The sequence below is a fragment of the Heptranchias perlo genome, chromosome 3 (genome assembly GCF_035084215.1).
Source record: "Heptranchias perlo isolate sHepPer1 chromosome 3, sHepPer1.hap1, whole genome shotgun sequence".
Lineage (NCBI taxonomy): Eukaryota > Metazoa > Chordata > Chondrichthyes > Hexanchiformes > Hexanchidae > Heptranchias > Heptranchias perlo.
In genome coordinates, this window is record NC_090327.1 from 95,444,618 (window position 1) to 95,458,588 (window position 13,971).

General features: G+C 40.3%; 1 protein-coding gene across 1 annotated transcript in view; it reads left to right on the forward strand.

Moving 5' to 3' along the window:
• Window positions 1-13,971, forward strand: part of reck (reversion-inducing-cysteine-rich protein with kazal motifs) — a 163,865-nt gene that overhangs the window by 55,262 nt on the left and 94,632 nt on the right. The window contains exons 7-10 of the mRNA XM_067980885.1: window positions 1,079-1,164; window positions 6,619-6,663; window positions 11,207-11,240; window positions 12,045-12,242. Of these exons, the coding sequence (XP_067836986.1) occupies window positions 1,079-1,164; window positions 6,619-6,663; window positions 11,207-11,240; window positions 12,045-12,242 (363 nt within the window). The remainder of the gene's footprint in view (window positions 1-1,078; window positions 1,165-6,618; window positions 6,664-11,206; window positions 11,241-12,044; window positions 12,243-13,971) is intronic.

The window sequence follows — 13,971 nt, forward strand, 5'->3', positions numbered from 1 at the left end:
TACATATTTGTGGTAGTTGATGTTTTAAAAAATATATATTTTTGATAAAGTAATGGCACATAGATGAAGTTGAACCTGACCCATACAATTCATGGCATTGTCGGTATTTTCCACTACATAAAGTCATTCACTCCCCTCCCTCCCCAAGCTGTAATGTACTGTTCCATGGCTGACAAAGTGAAAACATGATTTTCCAGAGCACTGACAATTCTGCTCTGACACTGGCCATCAGTAACTGTGTGATTGAAATTCATTGGTCCTTCTTCCTGCCTTCTGAGAACTTGCTAAGATCGGGATTTGTTTTCTTCTTAATTTTCTTCCAACCCAACAGTAGTAACTTGAGCTGATGTATTTTTTTTATTCGTTCATGGGATGTGGGCGTCGCTGGCAAGGTCAGCATTTATTGCCCATCCCTAATTGTCCTTGAGAAGATGGTATGGGTCCAAATGAGGTGACAGCCCTCCACTAATTGACTGTTCTTCATATGTAAACGTAGGCAGTGAGTGTTAGCAGGGTATTTAACCATGGGACGAGCATCCCTGTCCTCTCCTCATCCAACATTCACACACTTTCCACCATAAGTCAGTGGATTGTGATCAGGAGTTCCCCAAGTCCAGATGCACTGTGCCAATTGTAGTACCCTCACTAACTCAGCATAGACTGCAGATCGAACCTGGGATCTCCCTAATTTGTATAACTCAGTACCACATTACATGCATCTTTGTTGAGCCATTGGGGCAGTGCAAGGTTGGAATATTGCGACGTGAATTATACTCTACCACAAGGTGTAGTAGGACATTGCACTGCACCACTCTGCTACCTGCATTCTGGAAAATCTTAAGCTTCTCGTTTGATTTAAAACGTTAGATGAAAGTAAAACATATTTAGATTCTTTTTGAAGTCAAAAATTATTGTAGGCAACTGCTAATGGCTTAAAAACATGCACTGTCCATGAAGATGCAATATTTAGAATGCAATGTTCAACTTACTGTATTTACAAAAATCAAATGTTTTCTTTTCTTTTAAGTTAGTGTGCAGTTCTTTTCAAATCTAAATGTTTCCTGGATTCAATTTATAGGAGCATCAAAGAAGACTGAAGGCTGGGTTGGCCTGGGGTGTTGTGAGTTGGCCATTGCTGTGGAATGTCGACGTGCATGTAAGCAGGTAATGTGCTTCAGCTGTGTATGGATTTAGCATAGTATTTTAGTGAAGAGCAAAAATGTTCTTTTGAGTTAGGAAGGAAAAACTTGCATTTATATACAGCAGCAACAAACAGCACTTTGATCATGTTCTCATGACATCCAAAAGTGCTTCACAATCATTGAATTACTTTTGAAGTGCAGTCACTGTTGTTATGTAAGCAAATGCAATTCCAGTTTTTTTTTTCACACAGCAAGGTCCCACAAAATAGCAAATGAGATGGATGACCAGTTTATCTGTTTTTGGTAGTGTTCATTGAGGAATGAATGTTGACCAAGACACTATTGCATGAGGCAGTCTGACAGCTTCGGATTTGAAGTTTGCCCTGGAGGGGGTCGTGCTGGAGTTGCTGAGCGATGCTGCCTGGAGATCCACCTTGATACCTGCTGACAATATAACACATCGACATGTGCTTCGGTCGACACACACCAACGGTACAGATAGACCTGAGTTGGCTAAGACCATTTGATACTCGAGGGTACAGTAGTGTAGTGGTTATGTTATTAGACTAGTACTCTAGAGGCCTGGATTAATAATCCAGAGAAAGTGAGTTGAAATCCCACTGTGGGAGTTTGACCATTTGAATTAAATTTAATAAATCAAAATTAAAATCTGCTATCAATAAAAAGTGACCATGAAGCTGTCAGATTGTCATAAAAACCCAACTGGTTCACTAATGTCTTTTAGGGAAGGAAATCTGCCATCCTTACACAATTTGGCCTATCTGTGGCACCAATGGTTGACTCTGAACTGCCCTCTTAAGTGGTCTAACAAGCCACCCAATTGTATACCCCACCTTCTCAGCAAAACTAGGGATGGGCAATAAATGCTATCCTTGCCAACGTCATCCACATCCAAGAATGAATTGAAAAAACAACTCTGTCCCTGCTTTCCCAGTCTTATCTCATTCTCCAAGTCCACACCATCAGGTGATGCACTGACACCAACCAGGGCTGGTGCTTCTGGCAGGAGAAAGAGTCCACTGCACCAACCAAAGTAGGTCCCTCAAGGTGCTGTCTGGTATCCTTGAGACTGTTGCCACTTCGTTCTGCATCTCAGGTACCACCAAAGTGAGCTCAGCGTTATGGTCCCCTTTGTGGACACCTCCCTCAGGGGGCTTAGGTACCCAATCAGGGGATTCATACTATGAATCCCCAGACTGGGTACTTAGTTTTGCTCCTTTTTGAGACCTTGCAGCTCAGTATAAACTTTATTGTCTGCACCACAAGGACTCAGTGTGCCCTACTTTGTTGACTGCACCACAGAAATGGCTCTGCAGCTGGCAGGTGAACAGAGCAGGAGGAGAAGGTTAATGTTGATCTACTAGAGTAGCTTGTAGCCAATATGATTGGTCAGGATGCCAAACTATTTGACTAATTAAAGGGTGGCTACAGCTCTGGAATCCTGTACATCCAATGGCGCACTTCCTCAGTGTCTCAAAGATCGCATCCTACGACCTTAGAGTTTGTCACGTCTTTTCTCTTTGGTCTGCTGCCATGGGAATTTGGGCAAATATGTGTCAGTAAGTAGGGTTAGATTGTGTCTATTGTTGACCTATGGCACACCTCTCTAATCACTCATTAAGTAGTTGTTTTCCTGTCACTGTCGAGGCATGTGATATGAACTGCCCAGGGGATGAACTGTGAACTTTCTGATATATTTTCCCGAGAGCTGGACTAGTTGTGGGCGTATCTTCCAGCAGAGATCTGTGCAAATCTGCTGGATTGACTTATCTCACCAGAGACTTCACAGCTTTAGGCTGTTGCAAAGGCCATCAAGGATTTTTCTTCTACCAGTCTCTTCTGTTGATCTAAGGGCAACTCTGGGGCACTTTGCTGTAGCAGCAGACTGCAGTGGAAATCCCAGACATAGGTGCAGTGCTTTAGGAGACCGTCCTCTGCCAGATTGCCTGTGCTTGTCAAGATTCCCGTTGGAACCTTAGCAGCAACTTCTTCGGGTAATCATGGGTAAAACATAGTTTGAGGAAAAGTAGAGGAGTTGCGAAGGCCTTGAAACTCCACCTTTTGAGTAATTTTATGTAGGCCACAGAAGGCTGAGCTACCCATCTGAGCTCCTCTTGTCCTGATGACATCTGGGCTAATTAGTCGTAATCCATTCATAGCTTTGGTTGGGGCTTCTAGCCCTCTTGGTTCGAGGCCAGGACCAGATCCATGGAATTCTCACAGTAAAACTCTGAGGACCAGGCTCCACCTATCCAGTATTGTCTTTGCTTCCCAGACACAGTGGGACCAGGTGGTCATGCAATTTTAATGGTTTACGACAAACAATGCTTGATTACAGGAGACCACCAGCAAGGAGCATCCTTTACATTTAGAGGATGAACCCCTGTGGCTTTAGCGTGTGATTATTAATGGGCCCCATGCTCTGGAATTCTCTCTTAAACCTCTCTGTTTCTCCACCTGCCTTTCCTCCCTTAAGACCCTCCTTAAAACTCACCTCTTTGACCAAGCTTTTGGTCATCCCATCTAATATCTCCTTTCGCGCAGCGCTCATTTTGTCCCTGTGAAGTGCCTTGCGACATTTTTTCTATGTTAAAGACGCTTTATAAATACAAGTTGTTGTTCGTCCTCAACTGGTCGATGTGCTATGGCTGAGACAGACAGCATTGTGTCATAAGAACATAAGAAATAGGAGCAGGAGTAGGCCAATCGGCCCCTCGAGCCTGCTCCGCCATTCAGTAAGATCATGACTGATCTGATCCTAACCTCAAATCTAAATTCATGTCCAATTTCCTGCCCGCTCCCCGTAACCCCTAATTCCCTTTACTTCTAGGAAACTGTCTATTTCTGTTTTAAATGTATTTAATGATGTAGCTTCCACAGCTTCCTGGGGCAGCAAATTCCACAGACCTACTACCCTCTGAGTGAAGAAGTTTCTCCTCATCTCAGTTTTGAAAGAGCAGCCCCTTATTCTAAGATTATGCCCCCTAGTTCTAGTTTCACCCATCCTTGGGAACATCCACCCGATCAAGCCCCTTCACAATCCTATATGTTTCAATAAGATCGCCTCTCATTCTTCTGAACTCCAATGAGTAGAGTCCCAATCTACTCAACCTCTCCTCATATGTCCGCCCCCTCATCCCTGGGATTAACCGAGTGAACCTTTGTACTGCCTCGAGAGCAAGTATGTCTTTTCTTAAGTATGGAGACCAAAACTGTATGCAGTATTCCAGGTGCGATCTCACCAATACCTTATATAACTGCAGCAATACCTCCCTGTTTTTATATTCTATCCCCCTAGCAATAAAAGCCAACATTCCGTTGTCCTTCTTGATCGCTTGCTGCACCTGCATACTAACTTTTTGATTTTCTTGCACTAGGACCCCCAGATCCCTTTGTACTGCAGTACTTTCCAGTTTCTCGCCATTAAGATAATAACTTGCTCTCCGATTTTTCCTGCCAAAGTGCATAACCTCACATTTTCCAATATCGTATTGCATCTGCCAAATCTCCGCCCACTCACCCAGCCTGTCTAAATCCTCCTGTAGGTTTTTTATGTCCTCCTCACTCTCCACTTTCCCTCCCATCTTTGTATCATCTGCAAACTTTGATACGTTACACTCGGTCCCCTCCTCCAAATCGTTAATATGGATTGTAAAGAGTTGGGGACCCAGCACCGACCATCTACACAGTAGTCATCTACTTCAATCAAGAACATTCCTCTACATCAAGAAAGGGATAGATTTTACTCTGGATACTTCGTGGTTCCACAAAAAATCAAGAGCTTAAAGTTCCCCCTTAGATCTCAGAGCACTGGAAAAATTCCATAAAAAGGAAAAGTTCAGAATAGTAGCACTGCCACAAGCCATTGAAGCAACATGTCTGGGGAGTGGCTAGCCACAGTTAACCTCAAGATACTTACTTGGAAATCATTGAGCCTTGTCATCATAGATGTCTCTGGTGCAGTTTTCACCTGCACAAAGGAGATGTGTTTACATGACATGGGAAGGGAAGGTCTCTTGGGGTTATCATGATATCATAAAGCCTTGAAGGGATGTTATCATCCTGATTTTCTCCATATATAACTTGTGCTTCCATTGGGATAGAGAGCTTGTTGCTGGGACAGTTGATTATTGGTGACTTTCATTCAACTTACAGCCAAGTGTTTCCGGCAGTTGAACATAGCCAAACTAAGATGGTAACAGGTTTGTGTATTTCAGGGCAGTTGGCACAAGCTTTCAGCAAGGAGAAATACTGAGGCATTTTAGTAAGTGTGTGAGGGTTTTCTATACCAGGTACCTTAGATCAGTTCTTGGATTGTGCTCTTAAAGCAAGCAATGTATCTAGTCTAAATTTCACACAAAGTGACACTTGTGCCAACTTGCTACAGAGACTGTTTCCTATCAAAGAAACTTCAAGCTTGGACTTTTCTTCATGTGCTAGGGCTTTTGGCAGAACCCCTTTCCAGTTGTGAATAACAGAATGCTAATGCATCGCATTCAACTTGGAGTCAGAATATTACTCATTTAGGAAAGTAATACGAGATAGCTATATGACATTAACCTCGTGGTGCTACTGTGATCAGGAACTCCAGGATAGAGGTCATACATCCCAATATGGAAGCCTGCTTGGTAGGTTTGAGGGTCCATCTGAATGAAACTTTATGGCTGGACATCTAAATGTGCTCTTCAGTGCTAAATGGTTTAGCCTGTTTTAAAAGTGTGCATTTATTATTAGGCCAACATATCGCTTTTTGACAGTCCAACTGGGAAGCTATCATGTAGAGAATTACAATTGAAAACCATTAATATGCTGGTTCTTTTATTAAATGTCAGCTACCTTGATTTAATTGATTATTATTGCAGAAGAACTTGAGAAATGTCCACATTTTAAATGCCAGCGGAGTTACAACTTTGGACAGGAGTGGCTTCAAAGAAAGTGTTTAAATCCTTTATTTTCATTGTTTTTTTTTAATTGCACATTGTAGTGAGTTTTTGTTTTGGGTGCTCTGTGCATGACAAAGTGGATTCCAAATATTATACCATGGAAGTTATTTTTTATATGAGATTTAAAGAAACTAAAACTGTTCATGTTATCGCACAAATCAACAATTTATTGTTTTAAATGTGAGGTTTATAATCGGTGAAACTGAATAGATGCATGTTTAGTACTCGAGGCATTTTAACCTGTAACAAACATTTTAGTTACTATATTAAATCAATTATATAATGAAAAAAGAAAGACTTGCATTTATGTAGTGCCTTTCAAGACGTCCCAAAGTGCTTTTCAACCGATAAAGTACTTTTGAAGTGTAGTCACTGTTGTAATGTAGGAAACACGGCAGTCAATATGCGCACAGCAATATGCTGAAATATTTTTCATAGAAGTTATTAGTTTACATTTGCTGCAATGTGCTTTATTTAATTTTCATATATGCACTATTTTTGTTTTATTTTAGGCTTCCTCAAAGAATGATCTTAAGAGCTGCAGGAAGGAATATGAGGTCTGTATAATAAAATACTAATAAAATAACAGTAATATTAAGTGTGAGGCTTTATGTCTTAGATTAGAATCTGTATAAAATAAATTATTAAAACTCGTGATTCTTGTAATGGTAAGGTCTGTAGTTTTTAAGTAAAATCTAAACCTCATTCTTTCTGTAAACTTAAGTTTTTCACGTAATCCACAGTATATCCACAAGGTAATCATTAGGAATGCCTGCTCGTTTCAGCGAATCGTATGATGACATATCAAACGGAAATCTCTTGGTACCTTTCTCAGATTCAGTACCAGCTACAGGAGAACATAAAGTCAGAAAAGCCCATTAAACCCATCAAAGCCCACCCTTCTATGATATTAACTGTATTTGAATAACTCCAGTGCTTTTGCCCCTAGTAGCTTGCCTGGTAAATTATTCCAAGCACTTATCACTCTGAGTAAAAAGCTTTTTACAATATATCTGTAGTAAACTTATTATCATAAATTTCAACTTTCTAGGCACATTTTGAAGTAGTAATGAGATACATAGTACAATGAGGCCCTCCTTAACTTTTTTTCGAGATTGTAAAGCTTCTCTTCCTCAAAGTTCATACCCTTTCCTCTTGAGATCATGCTCCTTGCTCCTTTCTCATGTACATGTCTTTTTTGTGCTTTGGTAGCTAAAACTGAACACAACACAGTATCCACCGGTACACTGTAAAGCAATGGCATAATTTCTGTAGACCTGTGTTTTCAAAATAAAAGGAAACATTTACAGGGTTATGGGGAAAGAGCAGGGGCGAGGGATTAATTGGATAGCTCTTTCAAAGAGCTGGCAGAAGCACGATGGACTGAATGGCCTCCTTCTGTACTGTAAGATTCTGTGATGACTTTTTTGATCTATATGTAATGCTTTACATATATATTGATGTTAAATTGCAATGGTTATTTGTCTGCCCAATTGCAGAACCAGTCTAAATTCTTTTGCAAATCTTTTTCTATGACCTGTGTCTCCACTACTCTCCCATTGAATTGCTTTCAATCCTTTAACCAGACAATTCTGTTGCTCAGAACAATTCCCCAATCAATAAATTTAGTCTACTTTAGTTTTCACATTTGAAGTGCAGTTCATACAAGGTAAAAATATATATGTAAGTGAAAATTACAGCAAGGTGAAATACACTATGAATGAAATATTTATAAAATAAAGTGCAAAAGTGGCACATTTATTGTTTTGTGGACCCTTGTTAGAGCTCACCTGAAGACAAAAGTTGGGATTGTGCATGTGTTTTTTTTCCATGTAATCCCTTATTCTCTTGAAGTAAGTTTGGATCTGTGATACTATGGAAGCAGGTGCAGCCTTCTCATCTTCATCTAGTGCTTTCTGTTGTGAATCTGTCTCTATTGAGCTTTACATAGTGTCAAATAACTCTGGGGAAAATAATGCTTGGAGTTGCCTACATGTGTGTTAGGTGCATGTTAAACAGTGGCATTTTTATTCAGTGACCTATGCATTGCTCCTTTTAATCAAGATACATCGACAAGCACATGTAGGGGCAGTGATCAATGCTATGTATTTTTAATTTGACAGATTTTCTAAAACAGAAAAAAATATTAGTCTAAGGGATGGTTATTTTATTCTTGGTATGTGCAGAATAACTTAATTTGAGGAGTTAGGAAAACTACACCTAATGGTAAATGCATCCTTTTCAATGTATATTATCCAAGTATATTTTGTGTAGTTATATTATGGTAGTCATTTATTAAAGAAGGAAAAGTAAGTATAGATTCTCAAATTATTTAAGGGGTAGGTTTCCTCATTAGCTCTGTTCTTAAATATCAAACTGTTAGAAAGAATTATGATTAATATCTACATTCTGGTTTTCCTCCTGAATATTTATTTGCAAGTGGTGGCTGCTGATGACTTAGAGAGTGGACAATATGATCTCTGTTGAATTTCAGAAACAAGTTATGTATCAGTGAAAGGACATTGGGGATTAAATTGGATAACCCCTGAAAATGGGTGCGGAGATCGCAGTATGCAATTAACCCACGCCCGTTATAGCGATGCAGGCAGCTACCTGCTGTTTTAAATGATTGCTGCGTGCAGCCAGCGCTACCTCTGCTGGCTGCACGCATTAGCAGGGGGCCCCAGTATCGCGAGTGGCTCATGCTTCTTAAACGCAGCCTGCACCTCTTAAAGGGGAGATGCATTGTGGCTGCAAGAATTGGTGGGAGTCGTTTCAAATCTGTGCTGTGATACTTTGAAGAATGGCTGTGCCTGCGAGAGAGCATGCACCAAGGTTCTCTGATGATGCACTGGAGGCCTTGGTGCAAGAGAAGGAGGGGCATCTTGTATCCCCAGGAGGCCCTCCAGACATATGCTGAAGAGGCAGTGAGAGAAAGTAGGGGAGGAAGTAAATGCCAGGAGCATAGCAGTAAGAACATGAATGCAATGCAGGCAGAAGTTCAATGATTTAAAACGAGTTGCCAAGGTGAGTGAGTTCAAGCTTTAAGTGGCATATTGTACCAACTGCAACACTAGCCTCATCCATTGCTCAATTCACTACACTCCCATCACCTACCTACCAACAGTCTCTTTTTCAGTCAGTTCAAATCATATGCTTTATCTCACCCTCACACACTTAGCACTGTTGCAAGCCATACAACCCATAACTCCGTTCACGCACACTGGTAGCTATTCAACCATGACAGCCACATCACCCAAACATCTTGCAGTACACTCATTGACTCACTTCCCTTTTGCTTGCAGGAGAAGGTGGCGCATAACAGGAGGTAGCAAGTGGCAATGGCTTATGAACCTGCTGTCCTCTCTCAGGATGACTGCACTGCTGCACCCATCTCTGCCACTCTGACAGTGCCTTTGCTGTTGCCAGCCAGCCCACTCCCTGTAGAGTATTGAGACTTTATCGAAGTATAGGAAACCTCCAAAAACACAAATGCACCAGCAGCCAGAAGAAATAATTCAGCAACTAACCTGTAACTTCTGCATGATCCCTTTAAATAGCACTGGTTGGGGGGGGAGGTCCTTCATGCCTTTTTAGTCATGTTCACCTGTGCAAGGTTAAGACAGTGCGTTGGATGGAGTGTGGAGTTCCAAAATAGCAGTGGTCCCTTTAAATCAGCGTTGCACACTGATTCACATCATTATCTCCCTACTCTGCACGCTGCTGGGGGTCGTTGGGCGCACACAAGGCAAACCCCTTTACCAAGATGGTGTCATGTGCACACATCTTGGACCGCATTTTCGACGCTTAGTTAGTTGCATAGCGACTATAAAATGGGTGCTAAACGGCCTAATTTCACCCCCATTAAAAATGGATGGACCGTGCAATTTCAACTGTTGTTTCTGCTCCCTCACACTATTTTTATTCCCGTCCAGTACTCTCCAATGGTGTGTTTAAACTAATGTGTGTAAAGATATTTGTGCCATTACCCCCACTTGAAATGTAAACTTTAACCTCTTAGGCAGTCCTCTTAAACTGTAAAAGAAATTAAAGGATTATCTTTCAAACAATATAAAATTGTTTTGATAAAGCTAACTTGAAAACCAATTTGTATATTTTTTTTAATCCTACACTGGATATGGTGAAATGGTTCCACTGTATTAACTGTTTTGAAGTATTCACTCTTAAATTGTCATTAGTCAAATTAAATGTCGTTTTACACTGATTTAAACTGGTTATATTTTTTATAGGTCTTGGCTGTGACTGCTTCAAGATCTCCCCTCTCTCTCTGAGGTCTTTAATCACTACATTCTCCCCTGCTGCAGGCCTGTCTTTTTATCACGTAGTTACTGTCCTTGCCCACTATAATTTCTGCTTCTCTTTCTTATTACCCAGGCATCTGTTGACACCACTCCATTTTCTGCTCCAACTGCATCTGATATTTTGGTTCTTGCATAGCTGTGATCATTATGTTTCTTTTGTAATTACACCCAATTTTGCATACGTTGCATTCACTTATAATGTTTTAATTTAAAATTAGGGGAGTTTGGTTGATGTAAAATATGATTTAACATTCCTCCTGGGCTGTTTCTTTGTAGTGTGTGGGGGAAGGGGGGTAGACTTTATGTAACTTTTAAAAGAATGTCTCATTATTTTAACACCTTTGTTCATATTTAATATATATATATATATATATATATATATATATATATATATATATATATATATATAGTGTATATTATACATTAAATATTTTTTGCCAATCTAGGAAATTTAAAATTTATCTAACTATTTGGCCACTGTAGGGAGCAAGTATCCATTCTTGGCTAAAGCACCAAAGCATTATTGGAATGCTCCATTTTTCTTTGGTGGTGAGGGGTGGCGGCGGTGTGATGAAGTGAAAGCTTCCTCCTCCATCGCACACCTGCAGTGGCTGGTTTGAAAATACAATTGGGGATGCCATGGCTAACATTCATCTTGAAGGTGATTGTGGTAGAGTGTGGCTTTGGGGGACTAATTTGTGTATAGAACTGATATTTCTTCAAATTCTTTGTTATTACAATTACTAATTTATGTATTACTTTTTTGTTTGTATTTCAGACTGCTTTTTTCAGCTGTGTGAACAGAAATGAGAGTAAGGTCATTTTTTCCCCCTAAAAACCAGGAAGTGATGCTGATGAATGCAATATTGAGTTATTTAAATATTCAAATATATTAAAGTGGAGTGTGTACACGTGGTTTAATTAATGAAATAACAGGAAAGGCCTGCAGTAGATGAAATGTTTTGAAGTCAAATCTATTTCAACAGTATTGATTAAACATTATAAAAGGTAATATAGTGAAGACAGACTGTGCTGAAAAGGCAGAAGAAGCAGTGCTGAGTTTGTAAAAAGAGAAAACATAAAATTTAATGAAATATAGGATAAAAACAGGGTACAAGAAAAAGAGACTTGGATCTTGCCCTGATTCTGTAAATCATCAGAGGAAAAGTCAGGGCAGGAGGTGTAAAACAGACCTGTAAATCAAGAGACTATTATTGATTTTGGACTGAATTAACGCTAGAGATCCAGTTGAGGTGGGCTTTGTACCACTTTGTTCAGCTGGAGTAAAACTACCGAGCTCTGATTTGTAAGTCGCTGTCCTGCTCATCGTTCGCTTGCATCGTACCTCCATACAGTATAATTGTAACACTAATTAATCTCTCCTCTCCACTGTCCAGTTGTAACGCAAAGGTGTGTAATGAAGACTGGATGGCAAGGGCAAACTATTATTTTACCTTCAAAATCATAATTATGTTTTCTGAGCAATGCTGCTGAATGTACTGAGCTTTGAAGCGTTAAGGTTTTATTGCAGTCCTAGTTCAAATATCATTGAACAAATGAATATAAGAATGTTTAGACTGATATCTGAATTACAGTTTTCTTTTGTTGTATTACAGTGGGATCCCTGTGTTGCAGTTATGCAGGCCGACACACAAACTGTAGAGAATATTGCCAAGCTATTTTCCGCACAGATTCTTCTCCCAGCCAGTCACAGATTAAAGCTGTAGAAAACTATTGTGCCTCCATCAGCCCACAGCTTATTCAATGTGTTGACAACTACACTCGTTCATATCCAATGAAAAATCCCATTGACAGTAAGTACAAATCTTTTAAACTATTTCAGTAGTTCTTACAGCTGATGCCCTCTACCGATAGTCACTTCTAACTGCCTTTATTATGGTAGAAGGCATGGATGTAGTACTAGAGAAATTCTCTAGTACTACATCCAGTACTAGAGAAATCAATGGGACTGAAAGTCGATAAATCCCAAGGACCTGATGATCTACATCCCAGGGTTTTGAAAGAGATGGCTATAGAGATAGTGGATGCATTGGTTGTCATCTTCCAAAATTCTATAGATTCTGGAACGGTTCCTGCAGATTGGAGGGTAGCAAATGTAACTCCACTATTTAAGAAAGAAGGGAGAGAGAAAAAAGGGAACTACAGACCTGATAGCCTGACATCAGTAGTAGGGAAAATGCTAGAATTTATTATAACGGATGTGATAACAGGACACTTAGAAAATAATAATAGGATTTGGCAGACTCAACATGGATTTATGAAAGGGAAATCATGTTTGACAAACCTTTTGGAGTTCTTTGAGGATGTAACTAGTAGAATAGATAAGAGGGAACCAGTGGATGTGGTGCATTTGGATTTTCAGAAGGTTTTTGATAAGGTCCCACACAGGAGGTTGGTGAACAAAGTTAGAGCACATGGAATTAGTGGTAATATACTGGCATGGATTGAGACTTGGTTAACAGACAGAAAACAGAGAGTAGGAATAAACAGGCCTTTTTCAGGTTGGCAGACTGACTAGTGGGGTACCGCAGGGATCGGTGCTTGGGCCCCAGCTATTCACAATCTGTATCGATGATTTGGATGAGGGGACCAAATGTAATATTTCCAAGTTTGCTGATGACACAAAACTAGGTGGGAATGTGAGTTGTGAGGAGGATGCAAAGAGGCTTCAAGGGGATATAGACAGGCTAAGTGAATGGGCAAGAACATGGCAGATGGACTATAATGTGGAAAAATGTGAAGTTAACCACTTTGGTAGGAAAAGCAGAAATGCAGAGTATTTTTTAAATGGTGAGAGATTGGGAAATGTTGATGTTCAAAGGAACCCGGGTGTTTTTGCACGTGAGTCACTGAAAGCTAACATGCAGGTGCAGCAAGCAATTTGGAAGGCAAATGGTATGTTGGCCTTTATTACAAGAGTATTTGAGTACAGGAGTAAAGATGCCTTACTGCAATTATATAGGGCTTTGGTAAGACCGCATCTGGAGTATTATGTACAATTTTGGTCGTCTTACCTAAGAAAGGATATACTTGCCAATGGAAGGGAGTGCAACGGAGGTTCACCAGACTGATTCCTGGGATTGTGGGATTGTCGTATGAGGAGAGATTGAGTAGACCAGACCTGCATTACATTCTTTAGAAGAATGAGAGGTGATTCATTGAAACATACAAAATTCTTACAGGGCTCGACAGGGTAGATGCAGGGAGGATGTTTCCCCTGGCTGGGGAGTCTAGAACCAGGGGTGACAGTCTCAGAATAAGGGGTAGGCCATTTAGGACTGAGATGAGGAGAAATTTCTTCACTCAGAAGGTGGTGAATCTTAGGAATTATCTACCCCAGAGGGTTATGGAAGCTCAGTCATTGAGTGCATTCAAAACAGAGATCGATAGATTTCTAGATATTAGGGATATGGGGATAGTGCAGGAAAATGGCTTTGAGGTAGAAGATCAGCCATGATCTTGTTGAATGGCGGAGCAGGCTCGAGGGGCCAGATGGCCTACTCTTGCTCCTATTTCTTATGT